Here is a 15,127-nt window from a genome sequence, read left to right as displayed (position 1 = left end):
TTCACGTTTTATATACAAAACATCCATAAGAAAATAATTTACAGGATAACTGATCTTGAAAATAATTGTTAGTTGCAGTCAAACCATAAGCATATTGGAGAAAATATCTAAAACTTGTGTTAAAGATACATTTTATTGTTAGAGAGACAACATTTTGATATTGTAAAAATATCACAGGCAGCTTTATCCTGTACACAAAGTTCACAGATCAACAGGCTATTGCAATATTTGGTCGAACATGTTACATTTCACGTTACCATTACTAAAATTGTCTTGAGGGTTAATACACTTTATCGTTGTAAAATTATTAATCTGCAGAGTAGATATTTAACATGATAATTAACTGTTGTCAGAGTGAGGAATGGTTTACGCAATAGATGGAGAAAAACGCTTCCATTAACCTTACATTACTGTGTAGTAAAAGAAAATTCCCTTATCCAAACTTTTGTATCACAACTCTAATGCCTGCATAGCCCTAGAGATCACATTACACACACAAACATACATGTACAGACACTCAGCAAATACAGTGCAGGTAATATTGGTCCTGAGGGTCTGGAGGTAGGTAACAGCAGGATATTTCAGGAGCACCATCAGCCAGTATCAAGAGATGGGTAATATGAGACGGTAAGGCTAATGCTCCACTCATGCTACAGTAAAATGACAATAAAAAAATGACATGCAATGTTCGTACCAAACCATTAAAACTACACTACAATGCAAAAGGCACAATTGAGATCTTTCTTTTCCACCAGAGAACCCCAAAACTGGCGTCTCTCATGCCTCATTTATTCTTACCGTATTGCAGCTCCAACTGTCTGTTTTATAAGAAGTTCAGTTTCTCTGAAGTATAAACACTGCAGGATTCAGAGGTGTCCATGTCTAGTGGCAGTGTGGAAAAGTATTCTTGTGATTTGTTACAACTTTCTCCATCTCCATTTTTCTTGATCTGGAATTGAACACACTCCTCGGTGGCGAGGAGGTAATCTGAAGCCCCGGGTGCTGAAAAGGAAATCTCTCGTGCAGTAGATGTGTCCCGCTAGGAAGGAATGAAGACATGTTTATAAAAAATATTTTATAATTCAGTCTGTGACATACAAATACTCAAACCTGGAGTGTAGTGCTGTATCACCTCAGTGGTTGAATTACGACTAGGGGAGCTCCTAGCTGCCAATCTGTGCGTTCCTTGGTTCTCAGCTCTTGGAGTCCCCACCATAACTGGAGTGTAACCCTGGAAATACAAACAGAAGCACACATAAAGCACATGCACACAGATTCAATGCATAATTTAACAGTTTTATGTAAAGAGACAAAATGTGCCAACTCATTTAATTCAGTTAATCAGCCTTACAGTATGAGCAGGACTGGCTCTAGGGGTCCATTTTCTTGGTGTTCCAGGCTGCTGAGCATGACTGTAGTAGCCTGAGGGCTCAGGGCTGGGCTGGCTGTAGTCCTGCACACACACACACACAAAGACATACACACATAAACTCAGCGCAGTGTCAAGCCATCATAGAGAATCCAACAGAGAAAAACATGACAAAAACAATTTGTCTCGTTTATGAATCATCTTTCTTTTGCTGAAGAAAAACATTGGGGATGGAGAACGATGTCTACCACGTCTGTCCAAAACCTCCCATAGGTTTTTCAGTTAGGTTGAGATCTGAGAAGGCCATAATATATGATTCTCATCCTTCTCATCACCAACCCCTCATTCCCTGTGTGGGGGCATCTGCATTTTCTATGTTTCTCAGGCATTCTCTAAAATAAGTGTAAAACCCGGTCCTTGCATATGATCCATGAATCTATGTTGATTTTGTGTTATCTAAAGTGTAAATGTGGTGGTTTGCCTTTATTATTTGTGAACTCTATTCCTTGGAAAGTACAACTGAAAGTATGGAGCTCATAGATAAAGTTTCCCATACACATCTCAGCCGGTGGGGCCACTACACTGTCACTGCACAACAAAATGCAGTTTAGTAGCTCCAGACAGAGCATTATAACAGTAGCTAAAGTATATACAGACATATATAAAGATAAACAATTGTATTGAACTAACAATGAATCATTAGAGTAGTGATAGTAAGAGAGGATGTAATAGTGTATATACACAATTAGCAAAACATTATGCAAACTATACAAAATGTACAGTCCAAATGAATGCAGGTATGGTATGGCAGGCATGCAACTATGATACGTGGAGTATAAAAATGAAACCAATCAACAGAAGTATGTACAGTAATGTGGTTCTCCTGATTTCCTCACCTGGATATTAACTCTTGGGGGGTTGGCTGGTGGTGTGCGGCTCGCTCTGAGGCAGGCGATGATCTGTGATAGGCTGCAATTTGGGTAGCGCTTCAAGAACAGGATGAAACCAGCCAGTGACACAAACATCCCAGATGGGACAGTGATGGACTTGAGCAGTGCTCGCCATCTGGCCCCCTTTTCTGGAGAGATTAGAAATACAGAGATGGGGCAGATAGACTGGGAGGAACAGACAGACTGTGGAGAAGCCAATACATCCAGACACACACACACAGACACACACAAAACACATGCAAACACAAAACACATGCAAACACAAAACACATGCAAACACGTTGTTACTCACCGATCACCTGCAAAAAGGTGGAAGACACTAGGTTGCCACCCCCATCTCTGATTTCATACACCCCATCATGCCTTGAAGTCAGTCTCGCTATGACAACCTCATTGATAGTACCGTTCCTGCCCAGGGAGATGAGGCCCCTGTAGCGCATGTCGTGGTCTGTTATTTGGCCCTCACGGATCAGCTGCACGGGGCCGCGGGGGGGCCTGGGGTCGAAAGGGCCCAGGGAGGATTCATCAGGGTATCGGGAGGGGGTAAAAATGAGGTGGACATGAGGGACAGGAAGAAAGAGGGGCAGGTTTAGAGACTCCTTGGCGAAGCGGGTGACATTGAAGGAGTGCCCTGCATCCATAGAATGCAGGATCATGAAAAGAGGGAGCAGAGTGGAGGATGAAGGAAATGTGAAGGTATGAGAAGATGTTGGATGGAAAGAGAAAGATAACATATAACCATTACCACTGACAGGATCCCAAAGTTAAAGGAATTCATCAGTCAGTTTTCTATTCTCACCGCGGACAGTAAGGGTGCTGTGGGACAGCACCTTCCCCTCCGTGTCTCTCAGAGTATAGTTGCCTTGGTCCACTTGCGTCACTCTCTCGGCCACCCAGACCTTCCCGCCCCGCATCAGCCGACCCCGCCTCGCATCACTGGATTCAGGGTCCGTCCGATTCCAAAGCACAATGGGCATGGCCTCAGGTGGAGCACCCCGAGGAGAAAACTCCAGTAGTGAGCCATTTTCAGGGATGTTGTGCTCAAAGTTCTCCCCGTAGTTTCTGTGGTAGGACTTAATGCATTCTGAAACAGAACAAAGAACAAGACAAGAGCGGGTGACGGATAATTTATAGCCCTGGAGCATAATGAAAAGCTGGGACAGATTTACAAAAGAGTGGAAACTATCCTACCTGAAACAATCAGACGAACAGTCTCGTAGGTGAACCCAGAGAACAGTTTGATGGCATAAAGTCCCTGATCACTGTGAGTCACTTCTTTCAGGACTAACATTTTATCTCTGGTCCACTCGAACCGTGGGTCCTTTACCTGCAGTTGTAAATAGGTTTAGACAATCTGCATGCACAACAAACACAAACACGAGCACAGGCACTCTCCCACGCACCGTGGTTTTTTCCAGCAGGACGCGCCTCGGTCCCATGGGGTTTGGTGTAAAAGTCACTATTCTGGATGTCGAGTACACTGGCAGACGGAATTCCTTCCCGGCACACACCATCTGGACTTCTTCTCTGTCAGCTGTCAAAGTGGGAAAGAAAATCAAGCATCTCTTCTGCGATATATTTTGTAAGTGAATTTGATGAAATGTGGTTTGTGACTCACCCGGTACGACCCAACCTGAGAAAGAAAAGCAGAATTATAAAGCACTGATAAATGACGAATCAACAACTATTGAAGCCATTAGTTAGTAGGTATATTTATTAAAGTGCTGGGCTACTAAAATTATGTTCAAAAAACTTACCCATAGCAAGAGGAAGGGTAAAGAGAGTAGTGAGTAGGACACAGGAGGACATCTTCCTCTTTAAAGACAGACCAGTTTGTTTCATCTACAAGTGGACAGAGATGCACACATGATTGTCATTCATCCCCTCACCCTCCTCTGAAAACAAGCAGCCAGTCGCGGGGACATGCGATCATCATCAATCAACAAGCTACACAAGGGGGAGCCCAAAGACAAGACAACCGTGATGATGTCTCTGCAGAGAGACGCAAACTGCATGCATCCAAAAACGCGTCAATACTCTCACGGTGCGATCCCGGACTGCTCTTAGAAGTCATGTCTGCTCAGGTGTCCCAACACGTTTCCCAGCGTTTACAGCGACACAACGGGCCACCACCAGGCCGTCAGCTATTGATCATGTACAAAGGATCACACATTCTGTGGCGCATCCGGTCTGAACTCACCTGCAGGATGTATGCAAAATATATTCACGGCTTGTTATTTGTGAATTTTTATATAGCTGAGGATAAGAGGATAACAACGTCCTCTGCAGAGCGCGCATGGGCATTGGGCCCTTTTCTTTTATTTATAGCGATGGGTAAGTTGTATTCTCAGCCGCTCATACGCAAAATCCAGACGTTATTTTCTGCCTGCTCCTGCGTGTAAATACGCTATTAGCGCAAGAGAGTGTACAGTTATAAAGTGGGACACTCGTGATTGGTTGTAAATGAAAAAATAAAATAATAAAATATCCACTCAAGGGTTTACAAAAACATGAGGGACGGATGCTCTTTCATAAATTATAAATTCAGTTTATAAGCCCTCTATAAGTGGTCAATCTAAAGGATCTGTAGTGGCTTCAGGAGGCATTTTGTCATGTTGTGATCCCTCGGATTTATTTTGAGTCCTAACTCAAAACGACTCCTTGGTTTTGTGTACCTTGCGCACATATGGCACAGTTATGGCACAAACATAACGTGAGGAAATCCACGCCCATAAAGATGTTGGCCTCGCCCAGTCTCTCGTTTCTGTCCCGGGAGTCGTAGTAACATACACAAACTTAACCTTAATGGAGCAGCGTCCCGTCATTATTTCGCAGTGAGTGAGACAACTTTGTATCTGTCACTTTGTTTTGTTTGAAATTGACTTTTATTGTGTGGGGCTTTGGAGAAACGTTGTGGTTAACATGGAAGGACCTTTTTTTTTTTTTTTTCCTCCCCGCAGGACATGTTACTGTTGTTAGTGTCGGTTTCCAGTGTCTTCGTTGGTGAGTGGAGCTCATTTGCCCAATCCTATAAATGAAATCGAACAATGCAGGTTTGACAGTATACACTTTATTTCCGTCTTTAGCTGTCCCGGGCGAAGTCTCGGCACCGCATGCCCGTGGACTCTGTAGTACAACCTCTGCAGCTCTGCCAGTTATGCAAACGGTCCGCATTTTAGTGCCGCTTTTAAAGTTCCGCAAAAGCTGTAGTTAAAGGTTTAGTCGTGCAGTCTGCAATCAAATCAAACGGAAAACAGATCAAACAACACCCTCCCTGTGCACAACTTGTACTTGGTGCATTTGACCAAACGAGTCCCAATAAAAGTGTGAGGAAGGGGAAAGTGTGAAAAACAACGACAACAAATACATAAAAAAAGATAAAGACGAAAATAATTGAGTTATGTGTCTGTTAATGTGTAATAACTTAATACACATTATTGGTTTTATGTATCACATACGATTTTTTTGACTGGTGACATATTAAGCTGGTCCCCCCCTGACTGAGTTGCAGTTGGTTGGTAAAAGGTTAGAGAAATATGAAACATGAATTCAATGAAATAAAATTAACTATTAGTTCTCCAAGTATAAGACCTTATTCATCCCTTCATTCACTTAGTAATAAGTTTAGCTCTCTTATAGAGTATGATTTACTTGCTGTTCAGACTTTTGTTGAATCTTCTGTTAATTTTTGTTGTTAGCTCAGAACTGCATCATAGTTGAAAAAAAGTGTCTGCGCTTGCACTAATTTTGTGACACCTCAGTAAGTATTAATGAGACATAACCGTAGACATAGGCTGAATAGTAACCTCAATGATTATTTTGTTGGGGACAACTGAAAACATAAACATATTAAACGGTTTGCATGTCTGCAGCTATTATTACATTAAAGTATTTACAAAATAATTCATGAAGTTTTCAGTCTCATCTGTGATATCATATGCACTGTTGAGTTGCCTAAAGTATGATATTCCACGTCTTCAAATGTTTTGTTTCTACCTCTACCCTTATGCTCTCTCCTCTGTCTTTCTCTTTCTCTTCTTTTTATTTCTGATTGAAGGTTCATCCGCTGATGTTAGTTATGAAAACCTGTGCTATGGCAGAAGTTTGAACTTTCCTTTCGATTATGCACCCCCTGTTTTCCATGGAATGCTGTTCTTCACTCCGAGTAACGGGGGACCCAGGAAGCTAATGATGAATAACGCGGAGGTGAGCCGCTTCTGGTACTGCAGTTTTATACTATCACCAATAGTATCTTCTGTTCAGCTCATGAACCATGAATGAGACAGAAACAGAATCTACTCTCTGTCATGAGTATATGTATCTTTCTTGTCCATCGATTCAGGCAAAAGACCCACGCCTAAAAGTTAACTATGGCTCAGTTCGATTGACAGATTTGACAGAAAGAGATGAGGGAACTTTTTCCATCTCACTTGATGGTGATAGACTATACAGTATCGTCAAACTGACTATTGCTGGTGAGTACATTATACTGTATATTTAAAGGCTATATTCCATAAGAAAACCCTTAGTTACGTGCAAAATTCATAAATACACTAAGTCCATGCTTGTTTTTTTTTCTGAATGTGCTTCTTCAGATTGTGCTACGCAGATCAATAGGCATTACGGGGATATGTATGAATCTAATATTCCTAGAAAGGCTCAATTCCTGGAGTTCACTCCCCTTGGCAATCTGGACACATCAGAGGTCCTGTGGAATCGCTCCTACCCTCAGACCAATAAGGGAGGCAGAGTGCAGGTGAAGCGTAATATGTGGGAGATATATAACCTCAATCAAGCAGACAACGGCTACTACAACTTCAGGGGAAGTGACAACACTTTGCTGTCTAGGATACAGCTCTTAATACAAGGTGATGACAGGAACTTCATAGAAGCCGCATGTGAGCTTATATGCTGTGCATCTCTTGCAATGTTCTTATACAGATTGCTCTTTATCACACACAGAACACTACAGACACTTTGATGCAAAGGTGAAAAAGCTGCTCTACATCAAGTATCCTGTGGACTATGCCTGGACGTGGTTGGCTTTTACTCCGGAGGGGAAAACGGTAAACGAAATACTGATGGACGGTCAGGACGTAGAGAGTGGCAGGCTCTTAAGGCCTGGGCGTTTTAATGGGAGGATTGAGCTCCTGCAAAATGGCTTAGAAATCAATCCTGTGGAAAGCACAGACTCTGGCACCTTCAGCTTCAGAGACCAGCACGGAAATCTGGTCTTCACTGTGAAGGTGGAGGTAATGTCAGGTGAGAAATAGCTCATTTCTTTCTCAGAGGAAGAAAAATGTATTTACAAGCTGTCACTGATGTTTCACTATCCCTCTCTTCTCTTATAGAATTCATTCCTGCATCTGTGTATGTTCCTATCATTGCCGTGATTATTATTGTGGTGATTGTTTGCTGTTGCTATGTGAGATACCGTGTAAGTACTTCCTCAAATGGACTTTTAGACCAGCTCTTTAAATGTGTTGCTCGTTTTAATTTCATTATCCTCACCCCAGCTGCGAGATACGAATCCATCTGCAAGTTATTCTGCTGCACCACCTACGTCTGCTTTCTCCAATCAGTCTACAGAACCTACAGCTACCTCCCTTGGTCCAACAGTAGGTGTTATACAGAGGTCTTCAAAGTAAGAAGCGAGCCTCCCTAGGGGGATGCTGGAGAGTTGAAGAAACGGTGTGGAGAGAGAGACTTGAGGCAAAGATAATGAATGAGGTGAAAGGGAGAGCTGATTTGGAAAGCACAGTTAATGTAGTCCGGGTGCTGACTGGACCCGCTCACCAACATGGTCAACAGCTGCTGCTGCTGCAATCATGCCTTAGAACAATACTCGCATGCCTGTGTGTTTCTCGTGTTTATACCAGCCCCGAAGAGATCAGTTCCCAATGTGCTTCCAATACTGTGCTAGTGAGTGTGTGGGAACAAAATCCACAATCCCCTAAACTGTTCAAAAATATATTCAGTACATATGAGGTTTCAGCAGTCTGAGTTAATCAAATCAAGTGGACATCTCCAAAAGTTTCAGTAGCAAATTCAGTCATTACGGTTTTACAGTGCTTTCTTGCCGAGTCATGACAGAGGGATAGTTTTCAGTGTTCATTTAAGCATCATAGATAAATGATGCTTAACAATCATAGATTAAAAAAAAAAACAATCATAGAAAAAAAGATAAGGTAAATTCTGCAGTTTAAGTTGTTTAATAGCTAAGTCTGCATACTTTTGCTTTGGAAAATGTAAGAAAATATAGGGTAACTCAATGTATAGCCTAACTCAATTAATCCATGGCAACATTATACTTCCTGTTTACATTAGCATATTTTTTTTCCCTTACAGGTGTACAGCCCAGTGAATATCCATATGAGCTCTCCTAAGCCTGAGGTACACACACAATCATACAGACAATTCCCTCCAAATGCATGAAATGTAGGGGCATCAAGGACCACTGACATAAATCCAAACATCTTCATAAAGAAAATGAAATTCCTCATTCTAAGAGTTTTTCTAAATTTGTGGACGCTTTTCATTGACATTTATTTTTCGTTCACTGCTCTCTCCAGGCTGCTGTCCAAGGAGATCAGGGAGAACCTTCAGCTCCCTCGGTAGGCTCTGATTGGCTCTCCTCGGGCCCCGAGCCGAAGTTTGACGTGAAAGGACTGACGTTTCCCTCTGCCGGCCCTCTCAGCTCGGAGTCAACGTTCAGTGATGTTTACACCTCAGATAAACTTAACTTTCTGTGAGGAGCACACGCTGGGTTGAATTCAGCAACATGCTCTGTGACCAGCTGGAATACAGCCATTTCAGTTCAGTCCTAGACTGGATTGTGTGATTATACACACAGTAACAACAAAATTCCTGCAAGCCAGCAAAGCTGCGATAGGTGTACATTTAATGACCATGTAGACTGCAAGAAACAAAACACTCAGAACACTCACACTTTGCTGACTCATGGGTTGACAGTACTTTTGGATCTAACTTTATTAGATATATTTAGTATGTATAACATACACATATTATATATGATGATGATGTTATGGTGAGGACTAAAAAGTTAGTCTGTGTAGCAGAATTTAGAGACTTTGGATTCAAACTGACTTCAGCACTCATGGAGATCAGGATACTTCACTTAACAATTTAAGCCACTATTACCAGATTTACTTTTGTCATATACTATTTTGATATAGTTGTTTCAAACATTTATCATGTGGCTTCAGCTGCCTAATGTGCCTGCGTGACTTTTATCATTACATTTTGAGAAATGATGCATGATTTTTAAAAAAAAAATCTATTTTACACATGTAAATCCTACAGCTGAAAACTTTTTTGTATATGCTCCTCCTGTGCCTTGTTCATCAGGTCATGAGATCAATTTAAAATTGTGTTATTTGTGATACCAGTGTTTGTCTGTGTGTGTTAGTCAATTGCCTCAGTTTACTGTGTTGTAACCTGCAGAAAATCTGCATTTGGGTGGAAAAAACACAGGAACAATAATTTACTAAGTATTAATCTGTCCAGTAGCATCCAGCATGGGGGTAGCTATATCTCAGGTCATAGAAAAGTTGGGCCATTAGTCATATTGGCTGGTGGTTTGATTCCTGGCTCTCCCTGTCCACATTTCATCAAAGAAGAAGACTCTGGAACCCAAATTGTTGTAATGTTGGATGTGCATGAGAAAAAAAAATAAAGCTGCTCCACACAAAATACTCAGTGAATGGAGTATCAAAACCCAAAGTCTTTGTATTATGAAAAATAATGCAACAGAGGACAAAATATCCTGAATTAACCCCCACATGATCCTACAATTCCCACCACCGGAGTGCAACAGAGGCTTACTGTGAAAAAAATGTTAAGTATCCCAGAAGTTATAGGTCTACCAAAGTTATTACCACTGACCCCTTGTGGGACAAAAGTACCCAATTTCATGACAGCCACCCCCCCCCCCCCCCCCCTAGCTGTTGAGAAGTTTTACTCGGAATCAAAAATGTAAACATCATAGTCAGGAGATCACCAGACTTCTTGGCATTCATTGTTTGGGGGGGACCATAAATGTCTGCACACTTTTTGTGGCAATTCATCCATCGGTTGTAGTATTTCCGTAAAAGTGGTGATGGACAGACCAGTCGACAAGGAGACATCTCCATTCCTGAAGTTACGGCGCTAACATGACTCAAAACATAAACAAACTTTTTGGTCGTTTCCCATGGATGTATTCCCCCAAGGTTTGTGTAGGGAATTGACTGAACTTACGGATTAATTTAGCGATGAGGCCACTTCACAGGCGGTTCGCGAACAGCTATTTCCGATAGCCCTTAAACGCACCAAGGGGCCATTCATGGAAACGCCCTCTTGGGTGGGCCCAGACGCTCCTTACACTCCGGCCATAAAACGCGAAAAATAACTGTGCACATCGGAGTAAATGCGTTGTACATCCGTTGTTTTAACATTGTGCTTATATTTAAGTGTTTGTCTGACAGGAATATGTCATAAGTAAAGTCTTGATAAAGTAAATATCGTGCGCGTAACTGGTCGACACGGGACTCGGGTTTTGCATTTTTAAAAACGGCGGATGATGAGGGTGTTGTTGCTTTGTGCCTGTGTTTGCATGGGTAAGTGTAAACATGATGAATATATCTATATCTATATCTACATATATCTGAATATAGACTCAGCTGTATTATATTGAAGTGCAGTACAATTTGAGGTATTCTTGAATATTTGAGGGAAATGTTTTACTTATCTATTTTCATTTGAAAGCTATATTTTGTAATTTGATCAGCTTATTAAACATTATTGATACCTTCACTGGTGTGTTGAGTTAGTGGCTGAGCCATGCAAATCTGTCTATACTTTGATTTATACAAGGTCACAGCTTGTCCTACTACTAAGCTAACAGGGGAGCCCCTAAGATCTAAAGTTCTAATATCTAATTATGTTTGAAGTCATATCATATTTATTATTATGTTGTGCAAGATAATGACTTGTGCGCACAAGCTATAAAACCAACCCTAGGGGCCTTGGGGTCTCCATAATTCATAACACTCTGAAAGAGGTAATTTTACATAATAAGCACTTTTTATTTTATTCAAACAGAGAACTGTTACAAATGTTTTTTACATTGTGGTACTATTACTGTTATTTAAGTAAAAGATCTGGATATTTATTCCTTCACTATATTCGGTCATGATGAGCATCTGTAGCAGTGTTGACGTGTAATTAATGCGTACAATGTGATGGGGGTATGCTGTGTTATGTTCATCTATTTGAAAAGTTATTTAGGATTTAATGTAATTGGCACTTTAATGCATATTAGTCAAGCACAAGGAAATCAAATCAAATCTTCAAATAATATAGAAAATTAATGTATAAAAAGGTGCTCAAAAGATTTCTGGTAATGTTAAATGTTTTGTTTTTGGTTTTTTTTTGTCCACTGCACTTTCTCTCTAGGCTTCTCATATAACAGACACTATGAAAGGGAATATGGGAACTCACACAACATATTGATGCTTAGCACGGCTCACTCCATCAAGTTCATCCCTCAGCACAGCTCAAATGGGATGATCTTGTGGAGCCTTGACAACCCTTCAGTCAGTGACGACGGTAGGCGGAAGGTGAAGGGTATCTACTATGTGATAAACAGTTTAACCCAGAGAGACAGCGGCCGCTACATAGTGAGTGACAAAAATCAGAGAGTGCTGTCAACACAGACCATCGAGGTCATAGGTGAGGATTCCTCTTAGTTCTTAATTTCCTTTTCTGGAGTCATGGTGTCTTTTCAGGAAGACACTCTGACTATCACACTGTTTGAGTTTTTTTTTTTTTCTGGCTCTGGTTTTAAACTTTTAACTAACATTATATTGCATATAGCATGGGATGAATGTTTGGAACTCATAAAATTTTGGGTGCAGATAAATAACCTTTGTCTTGTGCATCCTCTCTTCCAGCAAAATCACAGCACTTTGCAAAGAGAGCTGGGGGACAACTCATGTTCACTTTTAATCTGGAACCAAACTCCTGCAACATTTACTTCTTACCAGAGAATGACCGTACCTATACAAAGTCTAAGACTCAGATAGTTCGCAAAGGCAGGCTGCAGCATAATTTCGACGAATTTGAATGTGGAGAGTTTGATCTGTTGATGCCATGTGGGATCGTAAATCAAAACCTCCGAGCGTCATGCAGCGGACGCTTTGAGGTCAGAGACCGGAATGATGACATGGCCTTGGAGGTGCTACTGGAGGTGGAGCGTGAGTAACCTCTGTTTTATACTGAACTATCACCTTAACATAAAAAGTGTTATTTTTAGTATCTTTGTTTGTTGCAAATGTTTGACACTCTTGCAAATTACTTGATTAATCAGTTATAAAAAATTGCAATAACATTTCTGCCTGTCGACTAATCGATTAAGAGACGTATTGTTTCAGCTCAGGAAGATTCATCTCTTTATGCTATTGGCTTTGGTGCTTTCCTCGCTGTAACTTTCTGCTGTACTTGTGTGAGGCTCTGCTGCTGCGGGAAGAGCTCCTCTGGAAAGGACAGCTCTGAGACTTCTGCTGCTGAAGAACCTGCTGTGCCTTGCCCCAAGGTGAACACATCAAAGCTGTTTTACACTTTTTTGTGCGTGTGTGTACAACAGTGAAAGTCCTGGTGTTGAGATCGTGTATTCCCACCGTGTTTCTGTTTCATCCAAATTGCAGTATGACCATGAGCCTGTGCCTGTTGCGCCGAGGCTAGAACAACCCAGTGAGCCCTCTTGGACACACCCCCCTGCTCAGCCTTCTTACTCTCCAACTGCCCCACTGGTTAGTGTGTGTTGCCCCTCTCAGAGAGAAGTTCTCCTCTCTTGTTGTCTCAGCACTGCACCTCTGTCTGTTCACTTCTCTCTCCACTACTAATTTTACTGTTGTTATGCATCTCTTCACCCAGCAGATACACAATCCGCCTACTGTGAATGTGCCATGTACTTATCCTGAGGTATGACATTCAGGCTATATAGGTCTGAGCATATGCAAACCCTCACACACAAAACTCAGTTATGTCACACACACACACACACATACACACACACTCTCACTCACACATACTTGATACATAAAAGTGCAATAGTTTTTTCATCTTCTATGCACTGATCAGTGATTGATTACAGCCACTGATCCTGTGTCCAGGGTGCTACTTTCTCCCTGTTACTTATAATATTTTTTTTTTTACTTGCCATTATTATTATTTTAACCAAATATCTGTTGCTACCTATTCCACTTTTGCCTGAGAAATTACAGGGAGGACGCACCAAACAGCTCACAGGGACCTCACACTACATTGTAGTATTTGTTGTAGCACTTTACAAATTTGCAAATGTCGTGTGTTTAGTCTGGTATTTCCAAAAAAATATGAGTGATCTACATCCAGTGAAGCTCCCTCTCCAACATGACATCTTTTGATAACAAAAAAAAAAAAATCACTGGTTTCAAAGTCTGCCATAAAGGCAGAACTCTTACTTTGGCTACACAGCAAAGGTATTTCCAAGGAAAAAACAATGAAAACGATGAACCGAACACAGGGCAAAGAACAGCAGAGCAAAAACAGGGAAGCAACACAGAGTTACACACAAGTACAACCACAGACAAACTGACCAAGAGACAGTGGAGCAACAAGAATTAAATACACGGGAGGTAATTGGCATCTGGTGATACACATCAGGCCGGGGAAGACAACCAACAAAGGCTGGAAAAAGACAAAGACATGAAAGTAGGAACCGATACACAAGGAGCATTACTTCAAAATAAAACAGGAAAGAGCTCCTAATATCTATATTTTAGACTTAATTCAGGTAGTTTTGTATCAGTATGAGAGCCTTTTTGTGATACTCTGATAGTCACATATCTTTTTCTGTCCAGGTTTCAGATGCAGCGGAGCAGGCAGACGCTCCAACTGTTCCTCTCTGCTCTGACCCTGAGCCGCGGTTTGAAGTGAAGGGGATGACCTTTCCCCCTACCTTCCCTCTCAGTTCAGACTCAACTTCCTGTGATGTTTATACCTCAGACAAACTTACCTCCTTCTGAAAGCCTTTATTTTGAAAGGTACAATCAGATGTGTAAACTCACTCATTAGTGTGGCTTTAAAGGAGTAGTTTGACATGGTTTGGCATTTTGGGAAATATGCTTATTTTAACACTGCCTTCAGCTGGTTGCCTGTGAACTGGTTCCAGCCAAGAAATAGTCCTTTTTTTTTTTTTTTTTTTTTAGAATTAAACAGTATATAACATGTTAATTAGGTTAATTAGTTAGCCTTAGAGCTGCTGTTGAGCACGTTCACTTATCTCACACAAAGTCAAGATTGTTGTTTCTCCTTGTTTCTGATGTTAATGCTAAGCAAACCAGCTGCTGGCCCTTAGCTTTATTTTTATCAGACAGCCCTCTCGTCTAACTGTCAGCAAGAAAGTGAAGCGTATTTCCCAAAATGTTGGAATACTTTTTCAGCACTGACACAGTTTATAGGATACCTACACAGAAAGACTCCTCACATATTGCAAATTCCATGATTTGTGCAAAATTGTACTACACTTGTAAAGAGACTGTTCAAGCGTTATGATGAGCATGAGACTTTGTACCCCACGATCACAATTTCAAAGCTACAGGTTAAAAGAAAAAAATTCAGAGAAAAGCATGTTCTCTAAACTGAAAGTGCTATTAACAAGAATTTTCTACCTCACAAGTCTCACTTGAAAACATTTTAATAAAGTCATCAATTTATTCCTGTAAGATATACATCATGTATCGCGGACCAGCTTGACTGTGGAAAA

At 41.1% G+C, this 15,127-nt stretch overlaps 3 protein-coding genes across 8 annotated transcripts; 2 read left to right on the top strand and 1 right to left on the bottom strand.

Moving 5' to 3' along the window:
• Positions 1-179: 179 nt before the first annotated feature.
• On the bottom strand, positions 180-3,259 carry LOC121188574. The gene is made up of 6 exons (XM_041048386.1): positions 3,119-3,259; positions 2,612-2,950; positions 2,266-2,447; positions 1,352-1,453; positions 1,133-1,231; positions 180-1,039 (listed from the first exon to the last, which is right to left on the bottom strand). The coding sequence occupies exons 1-6, from the start codon at positions 3,231-3,233 to the stop codon at positions 824-826; spliced, it is 1,053 nt and encodes a 350-aa protein (XP_040904320.1). The 5' UTR covers positions 3,234-3,259; the 3' UTR covers positions 180-823.
• A 1,834-nt stretch (positions 3,260-5,093) lies between these two features.
• Positions 5,094-9,727, top strand: LOC121188011. Its single transcript, XM_041047495.1, has 10 exons — positions 5,094-5,153; positions 5,280-5,322; positions 6,377-6,525; positions 6,662-6,794; positions 6,915-7,187; positions 7,282-7,581; positions 7,671-7,756; positions 7,836-7,937; positions 8,668-8,712; positions 8,892-9,727. Exons 2-10 carry the CDS (start codon positions 5,283-5,285, stop codon positions 9,069-9,071), a joined length of 1,308 nt encoding a protein of 435 aa, XP_040903429.1. The 5' UTR covers positions 5,094-5,153; positions 5,280-5,282; the 3' UTR covers positions 9,072-9,727.
• A 971-nt stretch (positions 9,728-10,698) lies between these two features.
• LOC121188032 lies at positions 10,699-14,545 on the top strand. Of its 6 annotated transcripts, none has more exons than XM_041047526.1 (7): positions 10,699-10,937; positions 11,776-12,051; positions 12,273-12,575; positions 12,753-12,913; positions 13,026-13,130; positions 13,258-13,302; positions 14,223-14,545. In XM_041047526.1, the coding sequence occupies exons 1-7, from the start codon at positions 10,898-10,900 to the stop codon at positions 14,385-14,387; spliced, it is 1,095 nt and encodes a 364-aa protein (XP_040903460.1). In that variant the 5' UTR covers positions 10,699-10,897; the 3' UTR covers positions 14,388-14,545. The 6 variants fall into 6 exon arrangements, with proteins under 6 accessions (XP_040903460.1, XP_040903459.1, XP_040903458.1 ...); XM_041047525.1 differs by having other exon boundaries at positions 13,255-13,302; XM_041047524.1 differs by having other exon boundaries at positions 12,990-13,130.
• The last annotated feature ends 582 nt before the right edge of the window (positions 14,546-15,127 follow it).

The sequence above is a fragment of the Toxotes jaculatrix genome, chromosome 10 (genome assembly GCF_017976425.1).
Source record: "Toxotes jaculatrix isolate fToxJac2 chromosome 10, fToxJac2.pri, whole genome shotgun sequence".
Taxonomy (NCBI): domain Eukaryota; kingdom Metazoa; phylum Chordata; class Actinopteri; family Toxotidae; genus Toxotes; species Toxotes jaculatrix.
This window is presented reverse-complemented; position numbering and strand designations above follow the sequence as displayed.